At 39.1% G+C, this 23684-nt stretch overlaps 5 protein-coding genes across 10 annotated transcripts; 2 read left to right on the top strand and 3 right to left on the bottom strand.

The window, feature by feature from the left end:
• Positions 1-32: 32 nt before the first annotated feature.
• LOC135164737 (methyl-CpG-binding domain protein 3) lies at positions 33-1679 on the bottom strand. 2 transcript variants are annotated; one of them, XM_064125377.1, is made up of 5 exons: positions 1426-1679; positions 1207-1348; positions 984-1037; positions 321-566; positions 33-244 (listed from the first exon to the last, which is right to left on the bottom strand). In XM_064125377.1, exons 1-5 carry the CDS (start codon positions 1563-1565, stop codon positions 155-157), a joined length of 672 nt encoding a protein of 223 aa, XP_063981447.1. In that variant the 5' UTR covers positions 1566-1679; the 3' UTR covers positions 33-154. The 2 variants fall into 2 exon arrangements, with proteins under 2 accessions (XP_063981447.1, XP_063981448.1); XM_064125378.1 differs by lacking the exon at positions 984-1037 and having other exon boundaries at positions 1426-1678.
• Positions 1680-2049: 370 nt separating this feature from the next.
• Positions 2050-4108, top strand: LOC135164735 (small ribosomal subunit protein uS2). 2 transcript variants are annotated; one of them, XM_064125372.1, is made up of 5 exons: positions 2050-2162; positions 2426-2588; positions 2842-3053; positions 3257-3544; positions 3736-4108. In XM_064125372.1, exons 2-5 carry the CDS (start codon positions 2456-2458, stop codon positions 4042-4044), a joined length of 942 nt encoding a protein of 313 aa, XP_063981442.1. In that variant the 5' UTR covers positions 2050-2162; positions 2426-2455; the 3' UTR covers positions 4045-4108. The 2 variants fall into 2 exon arrangements, with proteins under 2 accessions (XP_063981442.1, XP_063981443.1); XM_064125373.1 differs by having other exon boundaries at positions 2148-2166.
• On the bottom strand, positions 3836-5496 carry LOC135164732 (SUN domain-containing protein 1-like). Of its 2 annotated transcripts, none has more exons than XM_064125369.1 (5): positions 5095-5496; positions 4809-5006; positions 4578-4745; positions 4392-4475; positions 3836-4271 (listed from the first exon to the last, which is right to left on the bottom strand). In XM_064125369.1, exons 1-5 carry the CDS (start codon positions 5494-5496, stop codon positions 4146-4148), a joined length of 978 nt encoding a protein of 325 aa, XP_063981439.1. In that variant the 3' UTR covers positions 3836-4145. The 2 variants fall into 2 exon arrangements, with proteins under 2 accessions (XP_063981439.1, XP_063981440.1); XM_064125370.1 differs by having other exon boundaries at positions 4809-4997.
• A 101-nt stretch (positions 5497-5597) lies between these two features.
• LOC135164733 (abscission/NoCut checkpoint regulator) lies at positions 5598-7487 on the top strand. Its single transcript, XM_064125371.1, has 4 exons — positions 5598-5739; positions 5864-6072; positions 6303-6813; positions 7164-7487. Exons 1-4 carry the CDS (start codon positions 5692-5694, stop codon positions 7347-7349), a joined length of 954 nt encoding a protein of 317 aa, XP_063981441.1. The 5' UTR covers positions 5598-5691; the 3' UTR covers positions 7350-7487.
• Positions 7488-8644: 1157 nt separating this feature from the next.
• Stv (starvin) lies at positions 8645-23672 on the bottom strand. Of its 3 annotated transcripts, none has more exons than XM_064125367.1 (3): positions 23289-23672; positions 9241-11050; positions 8645-9134 (listed from the first exon to the last, which is right to left on the bottom strand). In XM_064125367.1, exons 1-2 carry the CDS (start codon positions 23445-23447, stop codon positions 9287-9289), a joined length of 1923 nt encoding a protein of 640 aa, XP_063981437.1. In that variant the 5' UTR covers positions 23448-23672; the 3' UTR covers positions 8645-9134; positions 9241-9286. The 3 variants fall into 3 exon arrangements, with proteins under 3 accessions (XP_063981437.1, XP_063981438.1, XP_063981436.1); XM_064125368.1 differs by lacking the exon at positions 23289-23672 and adding exons at positions 15113-15288; positions 15370-15569 and having other exon boundaries at positions 8645-11050; XM_064125366.1 differs by having other exon boundaries at positions 8645-11050.
• Between the last annotated feature and the right edge of the window lie 12 nt (positions 23673-23684).

Below are 23684 nucleotides of genomic sequence, written 5' to 3'. Positions count from 1 at the left end.
AGAATGTAAGAGAATATATCCAACAATTATCATTTTGGGTATACAACAATTGTTTTATTTGATTTGTGTTTGTTTCGTGTGAAAATTAATTTAGGTATGAAAATTGTTGATGAAGAAAATGATGGATGAAATATATCTAGTTTATTAGCCGAATTTATGTACGTAAGGCTTCTTTAAGTTTTATCCTTGCCAGTGCAACTCGATCTTCTTGCCTCTTAATATCGTCATCAGCTATCGCGACAGCCTGCGGAGAAGAGAATTAGCATTACAGACAACTATCGAGGTTCATCAACACACGACGAAGTGCCTCACTAATTCACCTGCACGAGGGGTTGCTCTGGATTGAGAAATACTCCTGGATTTTTTTCTAACGCGGACTTAGCCCCCGTTTGACCCGTCACGGGCTGTAAGGAAACGTGGAGGGCTGTGGCAACACTTTGGAGTAGCGTTTCCTCTGTGATATAAGGTCCAACTGGCTTTAATGTCTTCGGCAAATCCATGCCATCGAATTCGTAACCATCTGGATCACAAGCCCTCAATCCCTCCAGTCTCTTCTCCCAAAATAACTGAAAGAATAATAAGTCGTCATCAAAGGACTGTCGCTGTCTCCAGATTTGGCTGAGCTTAATGATGATCTTGATAGTGCAGTTAACGTTTAGGTAATGGGACATTACACTGAGGGAACGCTAATATTTTTCCAAGGGAGAGTCGTGTCAAACAACAATATGTTTTTCTGAGAATGAAACTACGAGAACATAACTAGTGTTCATAAAAATATTTTGTTTGTGGACCACTTATCACAAGAATTAGGATCTCCCTAATCATCGAATGGTAATTACTGTAGTACAACTGCACCTTATGGAAAAATTTCCCTCAGTATAAAAACTACACGTTTATTGTTTCGGACAACATGCAACTTTTATGATTCATTGACTCATATTTCTGCTAACTGTTGAATGATTTATCGTGCCAAGTTATTTTACCTGTTTAGGCTTATCTTGGGAGCCATACTTGCTGTCAGTTTTATCGGCCCCATCCTAAAGTCACGAATTAGTTCATAGATTTTCCATAATTCAATATTATCTCATTACATCTCCTAGTCTCAACACTTCTCAGGCAATTGATCAATTGGTTGGGACATCGTACGTGAGAATAATGAATATGACTGGCTATTTACATTTTCAATTACGAAAAAAATAAAAATACCTGTTTCGGCTTTTCTTGGCTGCCATGCTTAATATCCTTTACTTTTCCCTCCTGAGTTTTGTAAATTGTCACTGGTTGTTTGAATATCGAAGCAGTCTGTCTTATTGGGGGTACCAATGACGTATCATTTCTCACACCTCGACTAAAAAAAAATTCACTCGTTTTGAAAATACACATTCTACTAAGTAGTTTATTTTGTTTACTATGATGATGGTATACCTGTAGTAGTAAACGTCAATTTTACCAGAGTTGGACAATGACGAGAGTTGATTTTGTGCTTTCCTGGTGCTCTCATCCCTCGTGGGCCAATTTGTCGGCAGAGCCGATGGATATTTTCGCTTCTCCACTGACATATTCATTTTGAAATAATTTTGGATGCTTTATTCTATTGATAATTCACGTGTTACAACTCGACAAGTCCGTACTTGGGGAATGCTTTTCAACTGTTGGCCGCCATATTGAAACGAATCGTGGAGACGCGTGGGGGAACAATGTGCTCTCATACCAAGAAAAAACTTTATCTTAAAAAATTTAATTTTATTGGAGTTGAGCCCACTTTTAGAGAAAATCGATACCTCATAATTTTTTGATAATTAAAACATGCCCACAAAATTTTTGTTCAATCATTCGGAAATAAATTCGATGGCCACTGTGATCAATTGAAAGTTCCCGGTTGAAGTCCCACGTCACGGGCATAATTATAATGATGATTATTAATTATCCACGGAGCTACAAACAAAAGCGATATAGGTACAATAATGTAGTAACTATGCACAATCATCTACATTGAGTAGTTTTTCTGTTTGCAACCTCTCGCCCGTTAAATAAATGGGGGGATGTTAATAGTGACGAAAATGGTTGTTGTATTGACTAGCGAGTGGGTGCTAAACTTTCAAGATGGCCGACTTCCGGACATTCTTTCCACATAGGAAGTCTCCCAAGTGGCATCTCCATACGTAGGTTAAATTTTTTTATTTCTAATTGTTCGTGTTTCTAACTATTTTCATACTATCAAAGTGTTGCAAAATTGGTGTTCTAAGGTTTACTAACGTCTATAATGTAAAAAATTGCACACAATGTGCATAATATCTCTAAACTGGAAGTTTTTATGCTAGTGACCACACACGTGGAGCAACACAACCTCCAATAATTTTACTCCTGCATGTATAATGGTGCACAGATTTGCTAACGACTGATATAATTATGAAACTATTTACAGGTTGATTCGTAATTCAACCACAACGTAACGATGTCGGGAGGATTAGATGTGTTAGCCCTCAAAGAGGATGATGTTACGAAAATGTTGGCGGCATGCACCCACTTGGGTTCTGAGAACGTCAATTATCAGATGGAACAGTATGTCTACAAACGTCGTGTAGATGGTGAGTGAAGAAATTTATTTACACAAGTGCTACATTCCTAAATTCTCTTTCTTCCTTGGAATTTAAATCCTAGGGATAAATCTTGAAATCCAAATAAAAATTTGAGGTCCGCTCATCGTCACACTGACCATGATCTCGTCAGCGAATAAATTTTCGTGAAAACTCGATTAAAGTACTTTTTGTCAAATCAAAGTTTCTTGAGTTCATTTGAGAATTTAATAATTATGCCTAATGACACATCGAATTCTTTCAGGAGCTGGAGTGAATATTATCAACATCCGCCGTACCTGGGAGAAGCTTCTCTTGGCTGCTCGTGCGATTGTTGCCATTGAACACCCCAGTGAGGTCTTCGTCATCAGCTCCAGGCCTGTTGGACAGAGGGCTGTTCTCAAGTTCGCAGCACACACTGGAGCCACACCCATTGCTGGACGTTTCACTCCTGGTGCATTCACCAATCAGATCCAGGTAAAAATAAAATCCAAATAACAGACACCTATTTTTTCCTTCAACTATTTTTGTCACCATGTGATGAGAAATTTTGGTCATAACAACATTGATGATTTTTTATGGCTTAATCTTTTCTGACTTCTCAACAGAGAAATTCTTTCCAGACAAAATTTGACATGTGTGAAGAATCATTTTAATGATTATTTTGATTTTTATTCCAGGCTGCTTTCCGTGAGCCTCGTCTACTGATCGTCACAGACCCAGCATCCGACCACCAGCCAATCACTGAAGCTAGCTACGTCAACATCCCAGTCATTGCATTCTGCAATACTGATTCACCCCTCAGATTCGTTGACATTTCCATTCCATGCAATACCAAGAGTCTTCACAGCATTGGTCTCATGTGGTGGTTGTTGGCACGTGAAGTACTTCGTCTTCGTGGCTCAATCCCCCGTGAATCTAAGTGGGATGTCGTAGTCGATCTCTTCTTCTACAGAGATCCTGAGGAGGTACATTTATTTTTCAACCCAACCAATTTCTCATATTTTATATTTTGTTTTTTGAATGATGAGAAATTAAAAATCCAGATTCACGATGCTGATTTATATGGCTTAATCTTTGCTGATATATTCTATTTCCATTACAATTGCCATTATTACACTATCATTGTTTAATCTCATATAACACTAAATAATTCCAGGCTGAGAAGGAGGAGCAAGCAGCCAAGGAGATTGCTCCACCACCAAAGGAGTTCACCCCTGCTGAGCCAACAACAACCGACCCTGGCTGGGGCAACGAGGTAGAGTCTACTCCCGCAACTGAGAACTGGGCTGACGATTCAGCTCCAACACCAGCTGCTGCACCAGCTCCAGCTCCTGCTGCTGCCTTTGCTCCATCAAGTGACTGGGCTACCCAGGTACAAGACGAATGGTCAGCAAATGCTGCAGCTACACCTGCCCAAGCACCCGCTCAGAACTGGGGTGGCTCTGCTGCCGAAAAATGGACGTAATGACATTTTCTCTGACATTGACGCATAACTTTGTACGAGAATACAATAAAACGGCCAAAACTAACTTTTCACGTGGTATTTCAATTTTTATTTTCCTTATGCTAAATCTTATTGTACATTTTTCCATGGACTTTGAAACGATAGATGCATGTGTAATCGGGATGTCCCCAGTTGGAGAGAATTTGCAACATTATCTGCTTTGTTGGGTTATTCTGCATGTCCTTTGTCTATTAAAATAACGAGAAATATGACAATTATTGTATTGATGAAGTGAAATGAGCGAAGCCACATTACAGCTCTTCAGGGGGGGGGGGGGGTCTCAGAAGTTAAAGATAAAAAACTCATACCACAATCTGAAAACTTTGGGATGGAGGTCCATCATGCCTGTACGTAAAGGTGGCCAGCTCGATATAATTTCCCTGAAATTTTCCCTGAAAAATACCAACCAACGCTTTCTTGGAAAACCTTTTCCAATGACATAAACCATTTTTTTAAAACCCTCACTGGATAATTAACAGTAATTATTATCTTACCAGAACACGAAATTCCTTGGGAGCTGAATCAATAGTCCCGGTCAATGATGCACTAGCTGAAATATGCTCCAAAGTTACTTTATTAACAAACGTTGAATATGCAAGTTCGATTTCAATTTTTCCTTGAGAACCATAGAAAGCCCAACACTCGCCAGCTTGAGTCCATGGCTACGAATAATCGTCGATTATATTAATTATAAGACATAAATGTTGCATGAGGACAAGGTATACCTGAATGACTTTGCGAGGAGTGAAATAGTTGGGCTTCCAGAGTAGAATGCCAAAGAGTGTTTTGAGTTGACCCTGATCGTGATAAGATTTTGTCCCTGGGGTGTCAATGATGGAGCCTCCAGCTGACTCGGAAGCGAAATCAGCTAATGTTTCTTGATGACTTTTTGTGCCCACTCGGGCTGCCTTTAACTGAGAATTCTGGAAGTGAATAATTGAATGACATTCATCTTTTGACTGAAAGATAATTATAGGAAATACTGAAAAATGTCCATCAAATTTTAGTTACCATTTTTCTCATAGCAAATTCGAGATCCACAGTCTTGCTTCTCAATCGTTCCAGTTCTAGCTGCATCAAATAATTAGTGCTCTGCAACTGTCCAGCAATTGCCAGTTCTCTTGATGAGGACTTATTCATCGACGAGTGAATCAATATAAAAGTCAGTATCAAAGTTATTCCAAAGCTAATGATCGTAAATATCCTCAAGAAAGGTGTGATTGCTTTGATGAATCTTCGAAAGTAGTATCCAAATGTTAATAAAACGAATAAGTCCAGTTCCAGGATGAGTGTAAAAGGATTTCGTATATTCGGAACTGCTGACTCAATGGATGAGTCATAAACGCCGTTGAAACTTGAGCTTCTGTGAGTCTTTGTAATTTCCATTTTTGATTTCACGAGTGGATGGTCCATTATACGTTGAATGTATCGTCATTCTGAAAATTTCAATTCTGCTCCTGGACGTTTCCTCAGTTGATAAGACAGATTTAGGTCAGCTGATCAAGGAGCTGATGAAGACAACATTTACGACGCAATAAATTCCACGAATTATCGTGATAAAGTTATACAGTATTTATTGACATAAATTGTGAGACGTGGTTATTCACAATGTCCTGCACCTCGTGTCAATCAAAATTCTCGTTTTTCACACGCGAGGTAAGACAGCGAAGTTCATTTGTTCATGGTTGGTGAGGTTAGGTGATCTGTCATTGGAAATACATTCGGCTTATTTTTTTTTACAAATCGATTGCTTGAAACATTCCACTCCTGATTCACTCAGAATGGATGCCCGAAATGTGGATTTTCTTACTGCAGTAAGTGCCTCAAGTACAAGTGTCAACTGTCAGACAACACTGTGAAGAAAGTTTGTGGCCCCTGTTACAATAAAAAAATGTCACAATCGGGGAAGAGTTCATCGGCAGGATCTGATGGACTGCCAACTCCGGAGGAAGATTCTGTACCATTGGCAACTGTCGACATCGAACGAAAGTAATGACTACAGTAAATCATTTTATTAACATTAATGTTCAACGACGGTATTTATCCAAAAACGACAAGTAGTCAACAATTTTTTTACACAAAGCATAAATTATCTACCCCAAATGAACGAAAAATTGAACCAATGTACCCTAAAATTATTAAAATAATAAATTATTATAAAAAATGGATAAACATCTTTAAACATTCATCACAGTAATCTTGAGTTTCTAAATTCACAGACTCGAAGCATTAGAGAATCCAGTGAAACCCCCCATTGTCATATACAAGCAGGACCACTGGGAACAATTCAAAACTGGTCTAGAGCCGGAGGATCAAGCAATCGTCGAGAGATTTAAGAGATTAAAAGAGGCGGATAAAAAATTACCACCAGTGACTACAGAAGAGATTCGAAGACGTTTGGCCCTTCTCAAAGACGAGGATCCTGATTATAAACCTCCATCAGATGTCTACAAAGTAGACACGAGAACTGATCAGGAAAAGTCTGATGACCTGATACGTGAATACATGGAGAGACTGGAGCTTTCAAAACACGATGCACAAGTGGATGATGATATTGAAGGAAGGCTCAATAAACTGAAGGGAATTGATCCCTCGAAATCCACGATTCCAGATGATGTGGATGAGGCGACTGTAACGCGGAATATTGTGTCCAAGGCACTTGCCGAGGCTGCTCTGGAGAAGAAGTATGGGGATGAGGGAAGAGACGAACTTGAGGAGATGGAGGTCGAGGTAAATTAATGACTTCTAGTTCTTAATGAACCAATTATTTTGGTGTAAGAAAATGACTTTTAAGAAGCTTATTAAAATACATATGATCTTGATGAGAGATTTTTTGAGATGATGAGCTGAATTTTTCATCCCGGGAATTTAACTCACTACAAAAAGTTTCTTTATATTTTCAATAGAAACGATTTTTTTTTATTTCCACTTCCGACCTCACGTTAACTGAACTACAATTAATAATCATAAAATCTCAGAAAAATCTTCTGCGAATTACTCTGCTGCCAATAGAGATATAGCGATAGTGGATAAGTATATGTTAAATAAATAAATAAATAGTATTGCTTCGGTATTGCTAGATGCCTATTCAATACGATTCCGACGAGGAACTCCAATGTGCAATATGTGATGCAACAAAGAATTTGGTTCAGTGTCTTGGCTGCACCGGCGATTTGTACTGCCCAACCTGTTTTGCGGAATACCACGACGCAATGGAGAAGCACAAAACGGTGCCAGTGAAGCCACGAAAATCTATTCCAGATTGAATTCCGTCCTAAATATCTTGAGATAATTTTGCTACACGAATATTTTATAATCACGCTGTTAATGCTTGAAACACCATTAAATCAGTTGAAAAGCTTGATAATTGTCCAAACCTGTTAATATAAGCATTTAAAAAATCTCATGAATCATTTGAAGATGGTATCAATCGTTGGGGTTTTCCCGGCGACGCTGTGTCAGCGTCACGACGCAAAAACACCTACTCTCCTTTACAATCCCAAGTGGCAACCCCTCTATTTATAGACGTCCCCTTCTGCCCATGTCGTGCCAAATCGTTGCTTAAAACTCTTCTTTTATTCAATATTTTGCATGTAAAAAATCGGTTTGATTTCATTCCAACTTCCGCGGTGTAGTTCCGGTGCAATCTAATGAGATGATAATTAAAGGAATTAGGATAATTCCTTTGCTCACGGACACTAAAAATTTATTGGCTGAAGTTTCACATTTTGTGAATTTACCTAGACACCTGAAGTCTGATTTGCGCAATGCACGTGAAGCATTAAATAAATATTCTCAATTTCAAAACAGTCTCTACTTTTGTTTTCATTTTTGACATGACTCGAGATATTTCATATTTGTGGAAAATCCACAGGTTCATTCCGACAGATGTTGAAGGTCGCAAGACCCATTACAGCTTGAACATGTACTTGATGAATTCTCGAATTCTGGCACGATTTACAGAGCCCCTCGCAGTTGCCAGCTGTGAAAAGCGGAGCAAATTTTCCAGAAAGCATAAAAGCGCTTCAGAGTTTATTGTATCCATTGGGTGCAAAGCAACACCATGAGCACTAAAAAAATACCCAGACGTTTTTTTTTGTACCTCTGCATTGTATCTCTGAATAGACCAGACAGGCGCCGTAAAAAAGCGCTCACTCGAGCAACACTTACGTTCAGTCGTACCGAATGCGTAGCATCAACGCATGAGTACTCATTGAGATGAAATTGCATTTTTGATGATTTTCACATCATACAAGTCAGACCGATTCGAAACTGGGCGGGTAGTGTTAGATTACGAAAATAATACGAGACATAAAACACAGGAAGTAATACTTGGTCTGATGACCTGGCAGTTGCTTGGATGCCCTGGTTGAACCTCCCTAGTGTGTGTTCTTGGAATTTCGGGACTGCCGAAGACTACCTTCTCCTTCCCTTTCGGGAAAGTAATAAAAAACTAAATAACATACATTATTGCTCCAAAAATATTTTAAAGCAAATGAAATTGTATTTCATACTTCTCAATCTCTTAATGTGCTATAATTTAAATTTAGAACATAGCGAATATTTTTTCAATTTTTTAATTGACACAAGTAACTTACAAACATAATAAATTATATATAACTTAAAATAAAGGTGATAATTATATTTGAATAATCATATATTCAATTGAACATTTTGATTTCTTGTTGCACTTTATTGATTTTTCGCTACAGTAAATCTACTTTAATTTTTATTTATTGTAAATTACAAGAATTGAGAAGACTAGAGGGTAAAAATCAGTACTTCTACCCTCATCTAATGGTAAATAATGTTTTTGGAACATTTACAACGAGCCTGAGACGATAAAAACTATAATTTTGATTGGAAACTAATTCGATTATTCATGTAACCATAGCCAAACTACACTGATCCGCCAGAATTAATATTTTTGTAGCGTATAAAACTCGTAAAATGATACAATTAAATCACTTATTGCGCTCTGGCACTGGATAGAAGAAATGAAATTCATGGCTGCACAGCTCGATAACTCTCACAAGAGTTCAAAGCTGAAACTGAATGGAAAATCAGTCTCCTAAATTCATCGTTAAATCAAACATAATTTACCCATCAATCGTCTATCTTCAGCATCTGAAAAAATCAGTTTCAACTCATACTCACACATAATTTAATCATCATTTTGTATTCAAATAATATATGCATTTATTCAATTTATTTGCTGGGCTTCCGGTCCGGGCAATGGAATTGGCTCCATCGAGACGGGCGTCTGCTTCTTCGCTTTCTTCACCTTCTTTGGAGATTTGGATATTTTCTTGGTATCCTCATTCGTTACATCATTGCTCGCCTTCTGGTCTTGATCAGTCTGGATTTCCATGGCAGTACTTGGCTCAACAGGAGCTCCCTCCATTGGTATTGCGACATTTTGGCCTGAAAGACTGGCTTGATCAGCCTTCGCAGCCCCTTTACCCGTCAACTGTTGACCATTTGTTGGAACATCTTTCGGATCTGCAGAGGATTCTTTGATAGGCGATGAAGGAGCAGGAAGAGGAATCGGTTTCACCTCTTCTTCAGCCTTCTTCTCCGTCTCCATTGGTTCAACGCTCTCCACCTTCTGTTCTTCATTCGTCGATTGATTGAAATCTGGGGGACTGGAGAGCTCTTTTACCGGTGTTTGTCCCGGCAGTGGTGCCTTTGATTCCAGTAGACTAATGGCGTCCTGTATACTCTTGATCGTATTCTTGCGAGACTGTCTGACGTTCTCCTTTCCCTCTGTCTCGATGTCATCCAGTTTGATCAACTCCCTTGTCAACATCTCATCGAGGTAGATGTATTCCTTATCCTGTCTTGATTTACCATTCCATTGTTTAACTTGTTCGTGAAGTGAGTCAACTTCCTGTTGAACAATGGCTACCCTCTCCAGTGGATCTTTCGGTTGAATTTGTTGTTTGGGTTTTTCTGGTTCAGTTGGTGCTTCAGATCGTTCCTTCTCCTGCTGTTTCTCCTGTGGTTGTTGACTGGTTTGGTGATAGCTGTGATTCTGAGGGAAATGCCCATCAGGCGCTCTTTCCTGTCGCTCAGTCTGTTGTCGAAATGGTGATTGGGTTCGACGCATTCCCTCGAAGGGACTGTCGAACACGTCCTCGGAGAATTGTTTCCACTCACGTGGTCGTGCAAATCGTTCGCTGGTGAAGTGAGAGGGTCTGTGAAAATGCGGGGGTGTGTGAAATTCTGGGGGTGAATCGAATGACTGGTGAAACCTAGGGGGTGATGGATGCCTCGGGAATCTGGGAGGTGACTGCTGTCTCGTATATCTCGGTGGTGATTGTTGCTTTGTAAATACAGCCTCATCTTTGTTCCTAGGAATCACCGGTTCATCACGACCCTCAACGAATATCGGTATGTGTCGTACATTACTCTGTTGTTGTTTCTGGGGATGCGGTTGATGTTGAGATTGGGCTGTAGAGGATTTTTCAGTCGTTTGATTGTTAAACTTTGGGGTAATGTCCACACGCGATACAAATCTTGGATTCTGAGATTGACCATCCTGCGGTTGATTATCGTCGGGTCTGTTCTCGGGTGGTGCTGACATAGATCTTTGATTTCTACCCCCTTTGTCTTGATTCTGCATGTTGTGCTGATGCTGGCCAATGTCAACTGTATTTCGGAGCCCGTATTGGGGTAGTTTAGTTTGGGGCTCTTCGAATATTGTTTCGGGTTCACCGTGTGAGCTCACACCACTTGCACCACTCGCTGCACTTGCTGCACTACTGCCACTCGCCTGGCTTCTGGCGTCCTCGTCTGGATGACTCTGATGGGATGCACCAGAACCACGCCTACGGGATAGTGTAAAATCGCCCCACGGGGGCCCAAGGAGATGATCTGCAAATTCTGGATGCCTTGCGGCTAGATCGTCGAGGTGTGATCTTATGTCTTTGTTGCGACGGAAACCCTCGTCGTCAAAGCCGAAGCCCTGAAATCATAAAGATAATCGTTGGGTTAATTTATATAGACAAATGCGGCGAGGGCATTGCTTTATGGTGGCATGAAATTTCTAGTTTTCATACAGCAGCATCTGCCACTCTAGACATGATCACGTTAATTGAGAACGACGTTCTTGATTTATGAACCATGTCTTCAAGTGAATGAATGACCAGAGCTGATCCGAAGAACAATACCTATTTAATTGGGTGAGCGCTGTTAGAACTTGAATGGAAATTTTCTGCAATCAAGGGCATATCGCTGCCTGTGGTTGAAAGAAGAAAATCATATTTTCAATGTCCCAGAATCACAGACAATTCAACAACCGGAAGACAACAACTCAACGATTTACTTGGATGGCCATCAAAACCTGAATGTGACTATTCAGCACCAAATGAAGAGATTGTATATCTTGACTTCCCGGATTGTCACCAACTTTCATGGAGTAATGAAATTGAAATTCACTTTACATCGACGTTGTCAGGAAATTGTCACTCGTCAATGACGAAATCCTCTGCAGTGGATCTCAGTGGACTTCTCATCCCTCTCAGTGGATTTAACAAGTGTAGAAAAAAAAATCACCTAAAACTTGTCATTGGTGCAGTACAAATGAATCCAGAAAGTACTGCACCACTCGAATCCCCCAATAAAATTCAAATAAACTGAAAAACTTTAGGAAATACATGTCGTGATATGCCAGATCTCTACGTTGTGGTTTATTCGTATACATAACGTGGGCGATACGCTCAACTGTCGTCACGGCCATGAATGCGTAATTCTTTCTCACTACGTCACAAAAATCGTACGCCTACTGTTACACAGACCTGGACTTTACACTTATCATCCAGTCTTCAAGTTTTAAGTTTTCTCCAGTCGTATTCGTTATCACATCTATCATGATTTATCTCATGCACGTATCGTTGAATGTTTCCAGCAAATAGCCAGGATGAATTAGAGTTAGTGAATAGGCATGGCACTGGATCGTTCCTCGTAACCATTTAAAGATATCTGAAACTCCCAGTGCGGAGGCTCAGCTATGAATCATGGAGAACGAGAAATGTTCATTTGTCGTTTATTTCTAGCATCCGCCCTTAGTTTTTTACCTCTTTCACCGTATAATCACCAGCATTCCTGGTGATGAAAGGAGTTACCGCGATAATTTCTCAAATTTCGAGGGAACAAAAAGCTGGGGAATTTGTCACAGGTGTAACGATAGCACAATTCCAAGAAAATAATGAAAGAAAAACAGAGACGATTGTACAGGTGTGCACTGTGTAATATCCATACATGGTAACGTTGCTGAATAGATAAAGCAAACGTGACGAATACTCGAACAATTTTTTTTGTTCCTGAGGTTGATTAACTATGTATGATCTCGTTTCAGGACTAATTGATTGACCAATACAGAGGGAAATAAAATGATGAATAACTGTGGGATAATGCAATCAGTCTTGATAAATTATCATTAATTCATGATTCTTCATTTCTGAATTTATGAATGAATCATCTGCCATTACGTATTCCCATCGGTGCCCCCCGTCCCGGCCTTATGTGTGCGAAAATGATACTTTATGGGCGAGTTTTATCACACTGTACAGAAATAATCGTGTTCCACGGTGTTATGTGAGACACGTGGTGTCTACCAGTGCGACACTATTGCATATGGACATTACCAAATGAGTTGAGTGTCTATTTCCCTCTGAGAACGGCATTCCACACGATCCCTACCTTTTATGATTCTTTTCCGCGATTTCTTTTTCGCATTGTGAGGGGACAAATACGAGGGTGACGTCAAGCTCTACCTGGGGATCCGTGGGTGGTGCGAACGATTACAAGCGATTTTTTTTTTATAAAAAAATCGTAGTGAATTGAGTTACTTCTGGCTGTCAAATTCTCTAGATGTGAAAACTTTCGAAATTTCACCGATCACTGGGAGAGAATTTTTAATGATGGAATTTAAGTGGGTTAATGTCAACGCATTTGGACAACGGGGATATTCCGAAGAAAGTGGGCCACGGCTGATGTTCAACTGCATTCGTGTGCCACTGGTGTCCAGTCAAATGGAGAAAGGGGGAGGGGATTGTTTTTGTGGAAATTTTATCGATAGAAGCCGCTTTGATGTGTGCAATCACTCGTAGGAGAACATTAAAGGGCCATTGGATATTTCGAAATTTCCGGTGATTCGTGACTTTTAACTCCACAAGCATAATACCCGATAATTAACTTATGTGTTATTTTGTCGAGTGCGCTTCCACGAATCCGCTGGGATAGAGACATTGTTTGTGGTACATTATGCAAATATTCTTAAATCTTGACGCTCATACTTGACGGAATATATCTGCACTGGGTAATGAGATGTTGCGGCTTCGAAAATGAAAGGGATATTATGCAATAACTGTGGAGGATCAACGATGTGGTATGCGGTAAATTGCGGTTGAATAGCGATGGTAATTTGATTATTTCTAATTTAATTGCACAGACGAGGGAATCATGCGTCTGAAATAGACACTTGGGCGGCTATTTTTCTCCTCAAGGAGATATATCTGTGACAAAAAAATCGAATAAAGAAAGTTTGACGTTTCCCATTGAAGTTTATTTTCAACACCCACGTGACATCTGTCACTCCATACCGATCAAGGAAAAACGGTTTTTTACGATGTCATCAAATCATTTTTTTTTCACGGTCTGTCAATCGGGTTTGTGTTTTGTCCGTCGCAAAAACCGGTTTTCATTTGAATTCATGAGAATTTGAGGTTCAGCGTTATTAAGCGCTCACAGGTGGCACCAAAAAAAAACTCAGAAAAAAATGTTGAAAAACAAGTTGAGTGTGGGTTCATCAACGGGAATACACGCGCGTGATTATAGTCTATAGATTTGTCAACAGTGGATCAAGCACATAAGTATAAATACCGTAATCCCAGAATTAAAATGCAGGTGTTGGCTAGACTTTTAATATTATCAAGACAAAATGTAGAAATTTTTCGTAAACTTCGATGGTTCCACGTAGGTCCACGTACATTCGCAGACACGACGATGACGACTGAGAACCATCTACCCGCACACGAGAGCGTTTTGGATATTATTAGCAACTGAGTTGCCCGAGTATTTTCCGAAGCTCGAATGTCCATGAAAAATGAAGAAGAGAAAAAAAGAAATACTATTCGAAAAATCATCGAAATACTGAAAATAAGGGATTATCACATATTGGTGATACTATCGGCTGTGTTCGCGGTGCTGTAAACCACAGGAGGCAATTTGTTCCCGCAAATAAATTTAAATTACTGTCTCCGATCAATGTTGAATTGAATAACCACCGATGAGACTATCGGTGAGTACACGAATGAAAACAACCGATGTAAGCGTGATTAAGATTATAAATTGAGATTATTCATCAGCAGCATTATGTGGATCGTTATAGCGGACATAAATCAGAAGCAAGGGCAGAGGTGTACGCAATGCCATTTGTCGGAGTGAGTTCAATCGGCGGAAAAATAATGGAAAACCGATTGAATTTTCAGTACTTAATTGTCCGATATCTAGGCTCAGTTGCTTTGAATTTTGATCCTATAAATCAATTCATTTTTCTTCATTAGTGAGGCCAAAGAAAATCGATTAAAATTATTTCTCATCAGACTCATTAGTACGATGAAAGACAGGGGCCAACGCCTGAACCCAATGAGCCGCCGAAAATTCTCGAACAATCTCATTTTCTCGAAAAGTCTCGAGACTCCGGTCTCGCGGTTGATCGATGATGGCGCCCGCGCCGAGGTCACACGGTTGATGTTTAAAACTCAGCGGCAAATGAAACAAGGACGTCCGGTTTACCCGGTGAAATAAATTCAAGAAGCAGACAATTAAAAAATAAAAAAAGAACCTGACTGCTGGTTTTTATTTTTCATGGAGAAATGCAACGAATTCAAGTTTCATCGTCAAAGAATTTCGCATAAAACAACAAATTCAATGTTTATTTGCGTGCCTGTTGTCTGTTTTGGAGTGAAAATATACGATTGCGTGGGAGTTTTCTTTTTGTGGAGGAGGGGAAAAAAACACTTACAGGGTCCAGATTTCGGCCAAATTTGGATGCTGTGTCGACGATGACAGGCGAATCCATATTTTTCCACGTTCGCGCGACAACACTTGGCCTCGCACGTGCGAGGGGCTTTTCAAGAGACAAAGTTAAATCGGCTCCCTAACTATTGACGTTGCGATTTATGCTCCACAATAATTTAGCTAAAAAGCGACAATGAATCGGTTTGTTACAGCAAAATTTATCTGCGAAAACACACTAATTTTTAGCTTCGTTTAAATTACCGCTTGAGTATGTCGTCCTCTGTTGATTATTTGTTCACAATATTAATGTCGTCTAGCTATGAAAGCTTCGATGTGTCACTTATATTCACCGATAAAATCACTCTATTTTCATCTATTTTTCAAGTCAATTTGTCCATATATTGGGCACTATTCATTTGTTACTTGCTCCGAGTCGATGGCGATACTGACAGACGGAGTCATGGGTAAGAGATTCATATACAAGTGGTGGAGCGCTATTCAATCACGTGATTGGTGGATAAATGTGTGTGGGTTTGTCAGTGTGCGTTGACGGTAGCACATGGGTGAGCCGGGAAACTACCAGAAACTTCGCTCCGAGTCTATTCGATTGTGAATGCTGGTAGAAGTTGAAGAGAATGGGTGTGCAATGAGATGAGGAATATCTATGCTTTCCCTCGGCATGAAAACATTGGCACGTGGGTTTAAATAGAAGTATTTGTTTATTCATGCACATTCTCGCCAATTTTTAACTCAAGTATTCGTGAAAATGGTTGGCTAAATAATTAGTTTCAAATTTTATCGAAGGGTAGAAAGTCCTAGGATATTCTAGATCTCGCATGCTGGAATTTTTCTATAAGTTTCTAGAAGTTTCCGTGATACTGAAACCCTAGACTCTGGACCAATTGATAAATTGAACAGTTGTCTGAACGATTTGTAAGGTAATCTACCTCGAGGCCAGGCAGCATCAGCCCGAAGGGTAAAAAAATAAATAATGAAAATACTCAATTTGCAGAATTGTTATAAAATGAAGTGAAGAGATGAGTTCTAATTTCAAGACACATTGTTTGCAATGCGCGTTCTGCGATGAGTTGTGTGCTCATCATTCCTTTTATAGTAAACTATCCTTCGATTTTCCACTGTCGAACCCCCACGAAACCCATCAACCGCGATTACCGGTTCTGCTAATGATCGTCGCGGTGTCGGCAGTTGATTCCACCGTAGTTCGATATTCGCATGAAATTACCAACACAATTAACGCAACCGTTCAAATTGGAAATATTTAATTAATCGAAAGTGAGATCGTGAAAGAATGAAAATTACATTTTGAGATTTAATATCAATAGGTGGATTGTGAATCATTAAATTCAACGATATCAATCTGTGTTTCAGTTTCTGAAACTGAAATTTGTGGGAATAAAGTTGGAGTTGTACTGAATTAGTTAAACGTGACTTAAACCACGGTTTTCCGGTGAAATAATCAGTACCATATACAAATATTTTCAACTTTGTCATGAAATGAAAACAAAACTCATTGTCAGTGAAACTATTATCAGATTTTCTTGGAATGATTTGAAGCCTAAAGGAGGTTAGATGACGTGTGAGACGAATTTGGAGAGTAAATTTCTTTTGTTTCCGGCAAATCCACCTCTTCCGGTCATAAAGTGTTTTTTTTTTTTTCGAAAAAAATTGAATAAACTCCTTCTAAATCTGCGGTTCCTTATAATTTTTATCACATTACATATCGGTAGATCCTGCTGTATATATTTTCAGTGGAAAATTTGTCATCTCAGACAATCAGACCGTGCGACTGGCTGAAGTCCAAGTGCATTAACAATCTTTCATAATCAGATAGACATACATATGTGCAGAAGTGATACGACAGATTAGGCTTCCGCTGTGTTGTACATCTTGATTTCTTAATCGATCCGCGGCTGCTAGTGCATGACCAGCAATAGTATGCATTTACTCCGTATTTACCTTGTGACGGGAGCACGTATTTCTGTTCTATGCCAGTATGATACATATTTACACATGTTATTCTCCCTCTGAACCAGCGGAGTATCTTTTCTGCCCGGGAAATCCCTCATTAGTGTGCGTTATAGAGTCGCTCGACTGCCGACAAATGGATCGGAAAAATGTATCGATTAAAAATATCACGATTTTCTATTCGTTCCTGTTTAATTTAATCCATTAACTCCACTAGTTATTCTGGGTATTACATTCTCAATTTCATTCGCGTCGTCCACTGATTGCCTTGTAGATTAATAATCTAATTTATCGTTGAATGTATTTTATATGGGCTAAGCTTCGTAATTTGTGTAGCGCTGTGGTGTTTACATGAGAATTAAAATAGAGTAAAGAATCAAATGACATCATCAGAAAAAATGTTTCTATTTTCTTGGAAGTAGACGCCACTAAAATTCATAAAACTGTGGTTATAGAGAGAGAGCATACACTGATAGATTTATTCATTTACTCCGGCCGAGATTAGTTAAGTATTAGCGAATGGTGTAATTGAATCTGACCAAGTAAATATTTGTCTCTAATTTATTTTGACATTTGAATAAATAAGGCTCTTGAAATATTTATTTGTTAATTATTAACGAACGAATTTTTGGTAAGATTGAGTGATCTCCAGCCTCGATTTTTATTGGAAGTCTATTTGATTTTACTGTTGATAATTAACGAATCTCGTTTAAAATAAAATGAATCGGTCTATCAGAGCGTCTATCAATATGTTAATGCTCATTAAGCTTTCGTGGAAATAATACGGAACTTCAACCCTTGAAATAATAACGTCGAAAGGGGCATTCAAATATTACATCATGCAATTAGAGAGGGAATGGCATTCTATATTTTTTAACGATCCGTGACGGCGAAGGGACGAGGCGACGATGTGATGGCACATCGTAATTAGCAAAGATAATTCCATCTGTACGGCCTTGAATGAATTTTTTTATTAAAATAGATTGAGTTCTGGTATAAGGGTTACGTATTTTGTAACAATTGGTATGACAATCGGAATTAGTTCTTCTGTAGAATTATTGAATACGTGACGATCTTAAATTCCAGGAAGCATTTTTTTTTGTCACAATTAAAATTTTCCTTTTTCTCATTTTCAACAAAATTTATTGTTGAAAATATACGCCTGAGGGGCGTCAAACAAATATATGTATATTTACCGATGGACATAAGTTTGTTCTATTTTTAATATTGTAATTAAACTCGAATGGAGTGGAAATGATATATTAATTGGTTAACGTGTCGATTCTGATTTTAAAATAACTAAAATTGGATTTTGGAATCAAACTGCCTTTAAATACAATGGATAATATATTTTACGTAAAATTACTGGAAGTTATAATTTTTCTCTTGGATTATCAGAAGAAAAGTTCTTAAAGTCAGAAAAAAATTAACAGAGATTACGGACTTTTTGGAAGATATTTATTTCTTTGATAAGTGACCATGGGGGGTCGCAGTTGAATAGGACCAAGGCCATATTCGCCAGGACATGCCTCCGTAAAAATCGATACCACTGAATAACGCAGGAAATCAGCTGGAGTCCAGCAGACCGGACATCCAGAATGCGTAAAAGTGCAACGCAATTTGCCCTCGGCCAAATGTCTCTTTCTCATCGCATAATTTTGCGACGAGAAAAGATGAATATTCAAGCCATTCGTCAAACTGTCTCAGCTGAACGAGGAAAATGTTGAGAGTGTTACAAGCCATCACGTAACTTCTTGGTAAGCCGTCTGGCCCACTTACTCTGATGTTAAAAGCATCGATTCGTCTGACCAGCTGTTTACGCTGTAATTCGACCTGATTTTAAAGAGGAATCACGCAAGGGGCCAAGGCCAACCCCCGCCCTTTTCAAAAGGTCATAGGGAGTGTGAAACATCTCCCACAATTTTTTTTTCTTCATTATTCCAGTCATGAGACCCTGGAAGTGTAATTGCCTCCCACTAGCACTGACCAGCCAATTAATCCGAATTATCTGATTACCCGGACAAATTCACCGTGACAGTGGATACAGTAGAATAAATCGATTTTCAAAAATATCATTCAATTTCTGGGTGATGCCATCTACCGGTGTCAAATCGAACGGTCGATTCAACTGAGGCGCGAAGCCGCGATCTCCAGAAACTCTCGGCGGAATCACAAGAGAAGATAACGAATAGCAGAATAACGAAGGAATTCCCATGACGAAGATAATGCTAACTTAAAAAAAAATTTTAAAGTTCAGAATTCACAGTGTCGATCTTGCAGAGGTCGCTTAAAATCATCGATAATGACGATCGATGATCTACACTGATCGATAGTACTACCAGGAGTGCATGCAATCCAAGGAGGTCGACGGTATCTAGTCATTTTTATGACGTCACATCTCTATGCCAAGAGACGGGTTCCTCGGGTGGCTGGTGTACGTCTTATTTTATTCCTTTCTCTCAGGATACTTTCTATTCATTGGTCATAATATTTAGTATGCAATTTGACGGGGTGTGACTGTAGAAACTTTGCGACTTGACCCACTTAAAAAAATAAAAATAATGAAAGAAAAATATTCATGTTATAATTACTGTGGAATAAAATAAGACGCATATTAATGATCAGAGGACAATGGTGTAACACTAGACTGTGTTGATGCATCGTAAGCGATACAGTTGAATGATCAGCTGTCTTTAAAAACCATCATTGCCTAGCTTTCCAAGCTACATAACTCCAATGTTTCTCATATAATTAACTCCATACCACTAATTGGCCAACCGTTAATTATTTCGTATTAGATACTCGGTGTTTAGCGTGTAGAAACCATTTGATGAATTCCTGGGACTGATGCGAAACACATGCATATCATTTAAGCTGTCGGTTCATGTTTAATGGAATCCTCGTGTGTAGGTTAAACGTTTCTAGAACACCACACCCACTTGTGAGAGATAGATTTTTTATTTCATATCAGCTAATTTCAGGTTTATTCTCATATTCTAGTGCAGCTGGGACGAAAAAAATGATTTATCTTTGATGATGAAGAATATTGTTTTCGCGGGGGTTTTTGAACTCTCGCACGCGTCGCTGGAAGGCTGAAAGTGCGAGTGAAAGAGGGACCTCGGTGGTGCAAGGCCGATTATCAAGAGGTGCACTCTGTACGTGAGCATTTACCCTTTTGAAACGAATGAAAACACCTTTATTCCCATTTTTCGGGGAGAATGGGAGGTGAAGAAAGGGGGAAAATCTGCACTTCCGAAGACGTCATCGCAGGAAAATTTCAAGAGCGAAATTTCTAATGATGACTCATAGTCATGAGATTTTCGATAACCTGTTATTGGATAATTAGGCGGCTAATTGAATTGGAAATGAAATTAGAACTTGTAGGATACGTCATTGACTACTAGAAAATTATCTTAATGCAAATGTGTGTTTGCATGTCTATTTTTGAGAGGCAATGAATTGTGGAGAACTTCACTGAGCCATCTGAACAATTTTTCACGGATTCAGCCCGGTGTTTTTATAAGTTCGTATGGGAAAATAATGAGACAGACCAAAGGAGAGTCAATATTTGAGGGGTGGCTGCACCTTTGAAATTGCGAATCCACCCTTCAGCACTTAATCCCTGGATTTACGCACTTCACGACCAGACATATTGAAATTGTCCATCTTCTTTTGGGTTCCACTTTGTTTATTCTTTGAATTTTAATATTGAAGCCAAAACTTCCCATGTCCATTGTCTTCTTTTCTCAAAGAAATCTAAAATTTCAAGGACTTCCTAAATTTTATTATTTTATTTACAACACGCAAAGGAAATTTTTCGACAATCATAGAGAAAACGAATGAAACTTTCATCACTCGTTCCAACTGGAACAATACGTTCGAGGTACTACAAACCGAAGATGCCAAAGATTATTTCAAATCGAATCGAACTTCTGTTCTTCTCCGAATGAAATACCCGAGGATCAATGCTATTTTGAGAATTTTCGTTCTACAGCCGACGAGAACGTTCGCCCGTCTCGATGCTCTGAAAACGGCCCCCGTAAAGAAGACCGAAAGTGCGATACACTTTCAACTTAATAAAATTAGATCATTGTCTTTATTTTTAAAAATACAACTGATGGTGCAATTACGAAGCAACACTACCTCGATGGATCATCAGAGGACTTTCTAAGTTATTTACAGGCACGCACTGCTGATCAATCAATGCCAAAATGAGTGCTGAAACAGTTATATTGATGTTCTATGTAATCTATGTTGAGAAATACTCATACAACAGTGATAGCGAACCAATATCTCATTTCAGCTCCCCCTTTTGCGCCCTATCAAGCCGGCTTCCCTCGGGAAAATTGGGGACTCATTTTAATGAATGTTGGGGTGAATTTAACGGAGACATTTATCGATTTTCTCCGTTGAAAAACGAGACTTTATTTGTTAAAAGGAGACGAAATGTGTTGAAATTGCTTTGAAGTCATTAGCTCATGAAAGCAGAGAGCCGAGCCTTCAATAATAAATAGCTTTAAAAGTTATTAATTTCGACTAATCCCCAGGACATTGAACACTCCTTAGCGATTCCATCGTTCAAATTGAAGTAAATTCTAAATTGTTTTTCCGTCCATTTTTGTCAGGATCATTAATTAATTTCTGTAAAAATGCGAGAAATTGTTTAACGGCACATTTTCACAACAAAATGGCCTCGGGGAGTATGGAAAACTCCGTCGTGAAAGAGCTGAAACATGTCAAAGTAACTCGGCACGTCAATCTTTCTATGAAGTCACGGAACCCTTTTGAAAACAAGGTGCAGTAAAAAGTGTCACGACATTATTTTTCACACCGTTTCATTTCAGACTCTCATTTCCCTCTCCCACACATTCGAAGATGTATTACAGCTTAATGCACCTCGATACATTATTTCTTTGACTGAAGTGACATAGTTCCACGTACTCAACAACAGCATTCATCAATCTACGGAAATTGCTCTGATACATATGTTCCTTTGTGCACCCCGACATTTATCGGATTAAACCGGATATCATTGGGGAGGAAAATTATAGCAGTGCGCCTCATTTCCCGGGACTCCACAGAAGTCAGATCTTCTACACCTAAATTTCCTGACAATGGAATTTTATTCGTGCCTGGATGAGAGATAGGATACAAAGGACTCCGGCTCCCCTTTAGTCGAGGGGTGAATCACCCTTCAACGACCATCTCATCCCGAAAATACTATCTACCTCGACATCTACGACGTATATTTAACGTTCCCTGGTGTTCATGAAGTGCAACCGTAAACACGTAGGAAGTACGTAACAAGTGCACAGAAAAAGCCATGAGATGAGACGTTATCGAAGTGGAAATCTCTATGAGAAATATCGTTTATGCATCGAGGTAATTCGTGACCAGCCCAATTAATGTCTCACTTGAGAGTAACATCAATGCTAGCATTCATCGATAACTGGACTGTAATCAGATGATATTCTAATGATTACTTGCGTAATGTCGCGCGAATGGAAGCTTCATAATCGTTTATGTTGATGATCTGCTTCATTTGGACATTACGTAAAATTTCACCAAACGTAGAGATATGTCTCCAGCTAGCGACTGTATCTACATTCGTGTGTACGTAAAAAATACAAAATTTTGGAGAAAGGTCTGATAAATTTTGGAAATTTTAGGGAATAATTGGCGTTGCATGGCAGAAAATTTGGAGGAAACTTCGATCAACCTCTCAAGACCATTTCCATATTTTGTAATTTCTCGGAAAGTTCTTATCAGCAGAGAAATCGGTTTTTGAAATTCAAGGAAGATCTTAAACATCCGACATATTCAGTTGAATTAATATAATGCGAGAAACTTTAATGACTTTGTATTTGTGATCTTAACTCTAAAGTGACGTTTTCCGGGACATCCGTCGTAAAATGGTCCACTTTTCCATATGGAATTGTCTTTACGGTCGTTAATATTCAAATATTGATAACATTCCGGGCATTTCAAACCTTGATAATCCAATAATACTATAATGCTGTCCCAGTTATTTTTTGAAATTATCATTCGCGTTATCTTTATTCTCATGAAGGTGAGTGGCAATGGTCGTTCTGAGAGAGCACGTGTCCGTATTTACAGCGGGGCCTCTGAAAAAATGTCCCCGGAGGTGCTCCCGGAGGTGTTATTTCTACTGGCAATGAAAACAATCGACTTACCCGTGAAAAACCAGCATGACGATCGAAGGGATCGCGCTTGGATCTCTCGAAAAATGATTTGTCATCATCAAAGTGTTGTTTCATTTTCTGGATGAAATCGTCGTCCTTGTCCCTGCTTTTATCACCGAATTTTGGTTTCTCACGGAAGTAGTATGACATTGCCGATCACTTTCTTCAGTGGCATACGTTACTAATCGCACTACAATATTTATCGATCACTCTCGATATCGTGGGATACGATGGAATTGAATTTCACCTGTGAAATTTGGGGACAACGTTCTTGGCGGATGTGTTGAGGTATTTCTCGGGATTGACGCGATAGTTTACGTTAATTTTCGACTTGAACTTTATCGTGTCCCGAACGGTAAGATACTGAAGAGAGCTGCACCAATCGCC

Source organism: Diachasmimorpha longicaudata, chromosome 7, assembly GCF_034640455.1.
Source record: "Diachasmimorpha longicaudata isolate KC_UGA_2023 chromosome 7, iyDiaLong2, whole genome shotgun sequence".
NCBI lineage: Eukaryota > Metazoa > Arthropoda > Insecta > Hymenoptera > Braconidae > Diachasmimorpha > Diachasmimorpha longicaudata.
The sequence above is the reverse complement of the archived record's forward strand: the minus strand, read 5'-3'. Positions and strand labels throughout refer to the sequence as shown.